General features: G+C 38.3%; 1 protein-coding gene across 1 annotated transcript; it reads right to left on the bottom strand.

Moving 5' to 3' along the window:
* LOC109236038 lies at positions 6446–7236 on the bottom strand. The gene is made up of 2 exons (XM_019402270.1): positions 6889–7236; positions 6446–6817 (listed from the first exon to the last, which is right to left on the bottom strand). The coding sequence occupies exons 1-2, from the start codon at positions 7234–7236 to the stop codon at positions 6446–6448; spliced, it is 720 nt and encodes a 239-aa protein (XP_019257815.1).

The following is an 11199-nucleotide window of genomic DNA, read 5'->3' as shown; positions in this document are numbered from 1 at the left end:
AAAAAAAAAGCCCCCAACAAAAGCAAAAAGGAAAGGCTAAGGCAATTTGAAGAAACTCACATGGTAAATCAAGAGAATTAGGTTGTTGAACATTGCCTCTTCTGCATTAATTTGGATATTCAAAGTTATCTACAAAGACATTTCAGATCAAGCTGCAAATGTCAAACATACACATGATGATGCAAATTTTATGTACAAACTAAAATAACACTACTCAATTGCATATCTTCAAACTAAAATAAAATAACACTACTCAATTTCCATCCTTGATAACCTACTGGTCACCCTCAATGGAAAAGTAAGAGTAACAAAGTATGTTGCTTCGACTCTCCAAAAATGTTGTCGGGTGCGTGTCGGATCCTCCAAAAGTAAGTGCATTTTTGGAGGATCCGACATAGGTGTGGCAGCATTTTGGAGAGTTCGCGCAACATAAACGAAGATACCAGAGTCTCTAGCCGAATGGTGAATAAGGGGCTGTCCTTCAAGAAACTAGCACTGACTCATTGCTCGTAGTTTCATTGCAGCGATCTCTTCTAATCTTTTCCATGTAGTCTGACTTCAAGTTTGTGCAAGCACGCTTCAAAGAGTTCAGCATCACTGTTAGAGAAGATTTTGCAAACATTTAACTTCAAACTTTTTACTGCATGATTCCAGTGGCCTATAGCATTCTTCTCCAAAGCAGGGACGATTATTCGCAATATGACTTTACGATTTAGTTTGATTAGGTTTCCAAATATGATCATTTCCCAGAGGAACAAAGCACTCTCAGCCACCTGCAGATTCAAGACTTGGTTACTGAAAAGAACAAGAGAAATAAGAGAGATACACCCCAACTAGGACAGGGGGAAAAAGAAAAAATGGGAGAAATATCACCACGAGAATTCAGTTTATCCAATTCAATCAAATAACCACATTATTTTTATGTCCACTTTCACATTTGTAAAGAATATTCATACCCTAAGTGCAGTTGAAATTACGATTAATGAAACACATTCATGGCTTGCGATTTATCTTTTAGATTTCAGACTTGTACAGTTGTACTCTAGAATATTTGTACCAAACGCATTCAGGAGTTGCGACTATGTGAAATTACTTGTCAATTCAGACACAGCTCAGACTTTTGCAGTCAGCCGTACTTAAGTCGCATTTGAATGCAACTTTTGTTTTGATAAGGTAGTGATTTCAATAGATGGCATCAAGATGCAAGAAGTACATGATTTGGCATTTGAGCTTACAAAAAATATTCCGGCTCCTTTTTTTTTAGGAATCAAAGCAATAAAAGAGGCATTAATGGATTTAACCATGTGGCAGTTGTGGTAGAAGCGATTCATTGCATCAATAACCTCCTTTTTGATAATCTCCCAAGCATGTTGAAAGAACGTCATAGTAAAACCATCCGGTCCTGGAGCCTTATCTGGAGCACATTTTTTAATGGTTGAAGAATCTCATGTTCCTCAAACTCTCTTTCCAACCAGTGTCTCTTAGCTTCTGAAATCCTAGTTAGATTGTCAAATGTAGCTTACGGCCTCCAAGGTTCATTCTTTGTGTACAACTGCCGATAGAAGTTCAAGATTTCACTTTTGATTTCCTTCTTATCTTCAGTGATGACTTCCCCAATCTGTCGCCTATAATTGCAGTTGTTTCTTCTGTGAGCATTAGCCATCTTTTGGAAGTACGTTGTATTTCTATTTCCATCCTTAAGCCGTAAGCATCTTGATTTTTGTCTCCATGAAACCTCTTCAATCATTGCTAACTGCTGAATTTGTGATTGCAGGTTGATTATTTGAGCCTTCTCAGCTTGTGTTTGAACTCCGGCTTCAGATGATTGTTCCAGTATAGTTAGTTCATTAAGTGCCTTACTTTTTTGAGTTTCTAGTTTTCCAAATACTTCGGAAACAGCCTCCCTGCCCCAGGGTAGGGGTAAGATCCGCGTACACACTACCCTCCCCAGACTCCACTTTGTGGGATTATACTGGGTTGTTGTTGTTGTAGTTTTCCAAATACCTCCTATTCCAGCATGAGATATCTTTCTCCAGATTCCTCAATTTTTGAGTCAAGATGAAGTCTGTACTGCCCACTACTTGATAACTGGACCACCATTCTTTAACTGAGTCCATGAATCCCTCTGCTAGCAACCACATATTCTCAAATTTAAAATAAGATGAATTGAAGTCCCAATCCCCACATTCAAGCATTAATGGCTTATGATCAGACTCTACTCTAGGTAAAGCCACCTGCTTTATTGCCTTGAAGTTGTCATTCCAGTCAGATGAAATTAAGAACCTATCAATTTTGGAAGCCTGAAGTTGTTCTTCACCTCTAGACCATGTATATTGAGCTCCATGTAGGGGTAAGTCCAACAGTTCCAGTTCCAATATGATATCAGAGAAAAATTTCATTGCTCTGGACCTTCTAAGACAGTTGAATTTTTCATGCTCATATCTACATACATTAAAGTCTCCTCCTATCACCCGGTGTTCATCCCAAATACCCCTTATTGCTGTCAATTCATGCCAAAGATTCTTTCTTGCTGCATTTGAATGTCGCCCATATACCCGAGTGTAACACCACCTGAATTGTTCTTGGAGACTTTCTAGAATGAGAGACACCGAGTATATACCTTGCTGAATGTTAATGCTTTTCCACAACCTCCTGTCCCACAAAATGATGACCCCACCTCTTGTGCCATTTGCTTGCAAATCTGCCCAGTTAGCCCATCTATTTCCCCATAAGAACCTACTAATTGTTATGACCACTCTTCAATTTTTGTCTCCTACAAACATACTATGTCTGCCTTCCACTTCATCAACAAAGATTTGATGGTCCACCTCTTCTTACTCTCATTCAACCCCCTAACATTCCAACTAAGGATTTTTACTTTCATCCCGAACGAGCTTTATGGATCCTGCCCCTTACCCTACCTTCCCCTTTCCCTTGGCTTAAATTCAAAACTAATTTTTTCAATTCTGTCATCCCTTTCTTCTTTTTTGTGTTCGAACAACCCCTTTCTGACTCCCTTTGATGCAATTAAGATTGTCTCCTTTGGTCCATCTTAAAATCATATTCAATAATTCGTGTTCAAAACCAGCTGCATTAACCCCAAATGCTTTGCATGCCTTCATCATAACCAACTTTGTCCATTTCGAAGTGGATATAACAGAAGGAGTATGAACAATTTGTTGATTAAAAGAGTTATCACCGTACCAAGGAAGAGAGAGAGTATCATTGTGAGATTGAGAAGAGTAATCAGATTCTGAGTCAAACACTGGTGCTAATTCCCTGATCTGTGGAGGAATAGAAGGAAGTTCTACATCCTGGGGCAATTCTCCTTCATCATCAGCATCGCAAAGGCTTGGACAAACATTCCCTTCTGAATCGGGTGAAATTTAAAAATAGCCAGATTTACAAGTGGTCGTTCAAAAATAGCTCAGTTTCAAACGTAATCAAAATTTAGCCACTTTTCATGTAAAGATAAATCTGAGCGAAAATACTGTTCAAAACCCGGAAAATACGCCAGTATATTATGCTGGAGTTCCAGCATAAGTATATTTGAACTCCAGCATATTATACTGGAGTTCCAGGATAAGTATGTTGGAACTCCAGCATAATATGATGGAGTTCCAGCATAAGTACACTAGAACTCCAGCATAATATACTGGAGTTCCAGCAAGTATATCGGTCCAGTATAATATGCTGGAAGTTCATACAAAAGTACTCGAATCTCCAGTATATTATGCTGGAACTTTCCGTGTGTTGGAGTTCCAGCATAATATGCTGGAAGTTCATACAAAGGTGCACCGAACTCCAGTATATGATGCTGGACCGATCTCTGTTCCAGCAAAATAGTGGCTATTTTTCATTGACTTGGTAAACGTTAGCTATTTTTGAATGACCAGTCCGAAAACTGGCTAGACCGTGCTATTTTTACTTCTGAATCATACGCTTAATTTTCAGAGCATGGAATTCTATGGAAAGGGGATCAAGATAATGTGGTGGAGGTGAAGAGCGTATTTTTAGAAGACATGGGTCTTGGGTTCTGGCCTTCCAGATCTGTATCTTCTTATTTCTTCTTTTTGGGCTTGTATTGTAATAAACCCGATCTGTTTTCTTTGTGTTTGAAGGCCCAACTTCATTAATAATGCATGCCCCTTTGTCTGGTTTGTTAATAATAACTTTTTTAGGCCCAACATCCTTAATAGTACTGGCCCCTTTGGCTGGATTATTAAACCTAATATAGGGCCCCACCTCCTTGGCATATGGCGATTTTGAATTAAAGGCTAAAGGCACGTGTTGTGCCTGTGGCCTATCTACTGATTTGACAGCTGTAAACCTTGAAACACTAACCCCTTCTTCTTCAATGAAACTCTTGCTGCTGCAATCCATCTCTTCTCCAGCGACCCATAATTTTGTGTGAGCATCTGAAATAACAGAAATTTCATAGCTTAGTTCTCCCGCTTTCAATTATAGTTTACTAGGAATATCTTCAATTGATTTGTGGACACAAATCCTAGCCCAGTGCAGGTGAGTCCTTTTCTTAGTGTCTTCGTCGGTGTCAAAGAAGCCGCCACACAATTCGCCAATGACACTGAAAGAGATTCCGACCAAGCATGGAGAGGAATTCCAAAAGCTTTTATCCATCTATGTTCGGAGTTTGGTTCCGCCATTGCCAACCCTATGACCACCGACAACTACTCCGATGACAGCCTTCTTCTTCCATTCCAGTACCAATCACCTGCCTTGACTCTGCTTCTTGGCGAGAAGGCATCTCAAAGAGGAAGAGATTGTGCGCTATCAGCGTAACCTTCAAGCCTGCTGTCACTTTCCATATGTTACAATTTTTGAACAACTTCATGGTTTGGAGACATGTTGAATGGATCATTAAATCTCCCAACTAGACATTTAGCAAGAAAATGAGAGCTATTTGCTTCAGCCTCTGCACTAATTTTGATTAGCACCATTCATCTCAATAGAAGGCTAGAGCTAGAGATTTTTTTTTTGAGAAGGTAACATATGTATTATTAATATAAAAACTTCACTAAAATTGTGAAGTCGCCCATAATTACAATGAAGTGCCCTAGCAAAAAAAAGTAAAGACACTTCTAGTCCTTGGTCTTCTTATAAGGACTCTAGTATTTCTAAAATGGATTCATGATCCTCCAAAAACTTACCTTTACACCAAAAATAGAAAAGAGCTAAACATTTCATCTTTATCTTCTGAATATTGCTAGACTTATCTTCAAAACATCTTTGATTCCTCTCTTCCCAAACTGTCCACCATATGCAGGCTGGGACAATTTTCCATCTCTCTCTTTCTCTAGATAGTGTGCCCTCTTTACTCCAGCTCGCTATAATATCAAGGACTCTTCCTGGCATTGCCCATTGAATTCCCCTCAAACTGATGAAAATTCTCCGTATTTGGATATTGAACTTGCAATGCAGAAAAAAATGGTTAATTGTCTCTTCTCTCCACATAAGTAGCATTTGGAGCATAATTGGAATCCTCTTCTAGTTAAATTGTCCTGTGTTAGAACTGCTTCTCTTGCCAGTAACCATGTGAAGCAGGCCACCTTGTATGGGATTTTAACTTTCCAAATCATCTTCCATGGCCAGCAATCCACCTTTGTTGATCCATTTTGGCCATAGGTTTCTAATTGATCTCCACAGACTAACTCCATATGGCCTTCTTACAGTTTTGGTTGTCCAGTTTCCTTCCATTCCATATTTTTCCCTAACCGCTTCTGTCCACAATGTTTGTTCATCTGCTGCAAATTTCCACAGCCACTTCATCATCAAGCTTTGATTCTGGACTCTCAAATTCTTGATCCCTAAACCACCTGACTTCTTGCTTGTAATTAAATCACCCCACTTGACCAAGCGGTACTTCTTTTTCTCACAGTTGTCTTCCCATAGAAAGTTTCTTCTTAGGGCATCAATTCTGTTCACTACACTGGCTGGCATTGGAAATAATGACATCATATATGTAGGCATGGCATCAAGTACTGAGTTAATCAAGATCAACCTTCCCCCCATTGACAGGTATTGATTCTTCCAGTTAGCTAGTTTCCTTTCACATTTCTCCAATACATCATTCCATATTCCTTTTGATTTGCTCTTAGCACCCAATGGCATCCCCAAATATACTGTAGGCAATTCCCCTACCTTCCCCCCAAGAACATTGGCCAGACTCTGTAACTCCATAACCTCATTAACTGGGTGAATGAAGCTTTTTTGTTAATGTGCAACCCAGATGTGGCTTCAAAGAGAATGAATATCACCCTTAGAACTTTCACTTGCTCTCTTTCTGCTTCACAGAAGACTAAAGTGTCATCTGCATATTGTAAATGAGAAATCCTTCTGTTGGTGTCATTTCTAGTGCTCATTTTGAATCCCCTGATCCAACTGTTTGCCTGGGCTGTTTTCAGCATGTCATTCAGCCCCTCCATGGCTATGATAAATAGAAAAGGGGATAGGGATCCCCTTGCCTTAGCCCCCTCTGTGAAGGAAAAAATCCAGCTGGGGCACCATTGATTAGAACTGGGAAGCTTACAGTGGATATGCAAAATTTTATCCAGCTGATCCACCTCTCTCCAAAACCCATCCTCCTTAGAATGTCAAGAAGGTACTTCCAATTCAAATGATCATATGCCTTCTCAATATCCAGCTTACATAGGATCCCTGGTTCTTTGCTTGTTGTTCTTGTATCTATGCACTCATTAGCTATTAAAACAGCATCCATGATCTGTCTTCCTCTTATGAATGCCATTTGTTGAGAATCCACCAGCTTGTTGGCCACCTTCTTGAGTCTCTCAGTCAATAGCTTGGATATAATCTTATATATGCTGCCAATCAAACGTATGGATCTGAAGTCTTTTAGTTCTTTGCCCCCACCATCTTAGGAATCAATGCCACAAATGTAGCATTCATGCTCTTTTCAAAGACTCCTTGATCATAGAAGTTTTGGATTGTTGCTACAGCTTCCTTTTTTACCACATCCCAGCAATTGTTGAAGAAGGCCATTGAGAATCCATCTGGTCCTGGTGTCTTGTCTCCGGCACATGCCTTAACACTGTCCCATATTTCCTGCTCTTCAAATGGACTCTGCAGCATTAAATTATCCTCTGCTGTAAACATTTGGTTGATTCTGTTGGGTCCTACTGGTCTCCACTCTTCTTCTTCTTTGTACAACTTTTTGTAGAATCTAATAATCTCCCTCTTGATGTCTTCTGGGTTCTGCATAGTCTCCCTTTCTACCAACAATTGGTCTATGTTATTGTATCTCCTGTGGGCATTAGTTGTTCTGTGGAAAAACTTGGTGTTCCTATCCCCCTCTTTCAACCATAGTGCCCTGGATCCCTACCTCCATGCTACTTCTTCATGATTAGCAATCTCCTCAAACTCCAAGGTTAAAGAGTTTTTTTGAGAGTATCTCTTCTTCAGTCAGAATCTTTTATTCATGAATTTCTTCCAGTTTTGCCAGTTGGTTGAGAACACTTGCCTTCTGTAGAGCTAGGTTGCCTTGCAAATTTTACTCCATTCCTTGAGCTTGTTCTTCAGTGCTTGGAGTTTAGAGACTAGTATATAGTCTGGCCTTCCTTCACAGTTGAAGGAGTTCCACCATTCTTCAATTCTATCTTTAAATCCCTCAGTCTGAAGCCACCAGTTTTCAAACTTGAAGTATGATTTAACTGGTTCCCAGCTTCCACATTTGAGCATCAATGTCTAGAGCTAAATATTAGCAACATCAAAATAAGATCTTGACTGACTTTGGTAATTCCAGTTTGACGCCGGTCTTTCTGGTCTCCACAGAAATCTCAAGATTTTGTCTGCAATGTCGCACCAACCTCCGTTTTAGATAATTTCTGGGATAATCACCGATGATTTCCTGTAAAGGTGTCTAACGGGCCGGGTTGACCCGGAACCGGACCGGCCCAGACCGGTTAAAACCGAAACCGGACCGGCCCGGTTCATAAGGGGCTGGGTGGGCTGGGTAGGAGGGGTAGAGGGGGTTGGACCGTTTATTATTTTTTACCGGTTAACCGGACCCGTTAAACCCGATCCAATGAATAGTGCCTCTAACCGGTTTAACCGGCCCGGCCCGGACCGGCCCAGACCATGAATATACCATAATATACCATGAATATACCATAAATATACTATGAATATACCATGAATATACTATGAATATACCAATTATTGTATACTAATTAACATAGTTTAAAATTGTTGGAATTTAACATATAGTGTATATATTTAGGGTATAAAACTATAAATGTTAAAATCATAGAATATGATGGTAACGTAATATTTTTAAAATATGCTATATATGTGTTATTTTAAGATTTTAAGACAATTTGTGTTATTTTAAATTATTAGACATATTTATGCTTAATATTTTAGTTTGTTAGATTAATTTGAAGTATTATTAATTTATTATGCATAAAAATTTAGTTTACTATTTATTTGTTAATTTACTTTTTAAATGCAAACTTTAATTTTGTAATTTTGAAATANTAAAAATTTAGTTTTACTATTTTTTGTTAATTTACTTTTTAAATGCAAACTTTAATTTTGTAATTTTGAAATAAATGTAGCACTTGCAATTTATAAGTGCAATTTTTCCCCATCTTTCTTGTATTCTTTATATTAATACAAAGTACTAATATAACTTACAGTAGTTATACAAAATATTTAAAAAAAAAAAAAAATACTAAACCCAGCCCGGCCCCCTCAACCCGCAACCCGTACGGTTCATTTTTTACCCGGATTAACCCGAACCCGTTAAACCCGTTAAGAGCAAGCCCGGAACCGGCCCAGAACCAAACCCGTACGGGTCCAAATAATACTGGCCCGGACCGGCCCGGCCCACCCGGTTAACACCCATAATTTCCTGTCACCCAACCATGCCTCAATACGAACAAATCTGCTGTAACTATTAAGGCTGTATGGTGTGCTGGGCCCGGGCCTAAATGGGCTAAACGGGCCTGGGCTTAGCGGTCCCGGGCTCTGGCGGTCTCGGGCTTCACGGTCCCGGGCTTCGTGGGCTCAACGGGTAGGACCAGCCCGTGACGGGCCTAAGCCCATCTGGTCCTGGGCTTAATGGGTCGGGCTCGTGGGCTTAGCGGGCCTAACGGTCTTTTTTATTTCCGGGATTTTTTTTTTAAATTTTTTTTATTTAAGGCAATTTCTTGTAAACCATATGTGTATGTATATATATAAATTGCTCTTATGCATGGCTATATAAATATATGTAGTATATATAATATAGAAATCTAATTATTAAAGTGTTTGACGAAAATGTAAAATAACAAATCAATAGTAAAACTAAATTGGCATGCATAATAAATTAATAACAAAGTACAACATGAAGCATAAATACGTCTAATAATTTTAAAATAACACAAATTGTTGAAAAATCTTAAAGACGAATTTGTGGATAAATACCCTCAACACAATACTTTATATGCCTCCTTAAAATGCCTGTGGTACACCCTGAACGAAAATTTAAGACTCTTCCACAGTTCTTGCACTTTAATATTTGGCCTTCTTCATTTTCTTCAAGCACTTCATAGTATTGCGAAACAAATAAGCGCACTCTTTCCGAACGAGGCATGATTTAACTTGAAATTTGAGATTGAGACTTGAAGTCTTGAAAATTGGAGATTGAGAGATTGAGAGAAATTTAGATTGAGAAATGAGTATTGAGTATTGAGTATTGAAATGAAGAAGAGGGAGGGGGGGTACTTATAGTGTTAGAGAAGGTTAGTTTTGTAAATTGAAAAAAAAAACGGCTATTTGTGCAATATGACCGTTGGTGGTCATGGGGGTGGGGCCCTTATTTTGAAAAATCTTGTTTTGTAGTATACTAGCATAGTATACTATATATTATATGTTATGTATATATATTCCCTTATATAATTTGATGTAGTATATATTGTATGTTATATATATATATATATTCCATTATATATTTTCTTGTAGTATATATTGTATGTTATGTATATATATTATAGCTTATATATTTTCTTGTAGTATATATTGTATGTTATGTATATATATTATAGCTTATATATTTTCTTGTAGTATATATTGTATGTTATGTATGTATATTATAGTTTATAAATAATTGCAAGTTAAAGACAAAAAAATATTGCAAAGAGATATTCAAGGGCATGTCTTATAATTTTTATTACCAAAAATGGCATATCTTTCTTAGTCTTCTTCCCCCCAATGGAATGAGCACAACAAGGTACTAATACCACCATTAAAAGGAAAAAAAACTAAAGAAGATATGCCAAAGTACAAGTTACACCATAATCTACATTGTATCTCTAACAAATCTCATAAATCCTTCAAGGTTCGGAGGAGGTTCCGTTGGTGGTGGCGGAAAAGAAGCTTGTTCATCACCGTTTCCGGGCGAAGCAGCATCCTCCGCAAGTTCCGCTATCATTTCTTCATAAGCTTCGTCTATCTCCGATTGTGATTCTGCAAGTCCAAAGTTTCTTCTTTCCGAGCGGATCCAATCTCTGAATAGTACTGATTTTTCCAAGCTCTCCCTCATAGACGCTCTATGATCACCTATTTGAAGTCTTGCTTGACTGAAAGCGCTCTCTGATGCAACTGTTGAAGCTTGAATAGATAAAATATCCCGAGCCATCCTTGCAAGAACCGGAAAATATTTTTCCCTTGCCTTCCACCATTCCAAAAGATCAAAGGTGCCGTCTGGATTCTCCTTTTCAAGTCCCTGCGACAAATAAACTTGAAGCTCATTTAGATGTGAAGTCTCATCAAAATTATCACCTTGAGAACCCCTAAACTCCGTCCAAGATTTAAGTGCTTTTAGGCCCGCAGCTCTTTTAGATGACTGTGAACTAGACGAAGTAGGGGTTGGAACATTTGGCCTAGCATGATCTAACGCAAGTTGATAAGCATTATAAATTGTTTGAGCATTTATTTTAATTGAGGCTTTTGCCTCTGCAAGTGTAGAAAATTCCTCAACTGAAAGATCTAAAGCCTTATAAATATTTGAGTACCAAAAGTGAGGACCTCCTAATTTCAATGTAGGATTTAACATTGCAGCAACACCATAAATAGGGGGGATAGGGAAAAAATATTTTTTAAACTTTTCTTTCATTGCATTTATAGCAAGTTTATAAATTTCCCCACCCTCCGAAAATTCAACAAACAAATCACATAGTGCTG

This window comes from Nicotiana attenuata, chromosome 12, assembly GCF_001879085.1.
Source record: "Nicotiana attenuata strain UT chromosome 12, NIATTr2, whole genome shotgun sequence".
Classification (NCBI taxonomy): Eukaryota; Viridiplantae; Streptophyta; class Magnoliopsida; order Solanales; family Solanaceae; genus Nicotiana; species Nicotiana attenuata.
The sequence above is the reverse complement of the archived record's forward strand: the minus strand, read 5'-3'. Positions and strand labels throughout refer to the sequence as shown.

Bases quoted from the DNA above. Each gene is read 5' to 3' on its own strand.
- LOC109236038 (XM_019402270.1), bottom strand. From the start codon at position 7,236: ATGCAGAACCCAGAAGACATCAAGAGGGAGATTATTAGATTCTACAAA. The intron at 6,818-6,888 runs GTGGGGGCAAAG...ATTATATCCAAG, and splicing joins TGGCATTGATTCCTAAGATG to CTATTGACTGAGAGACTCAA.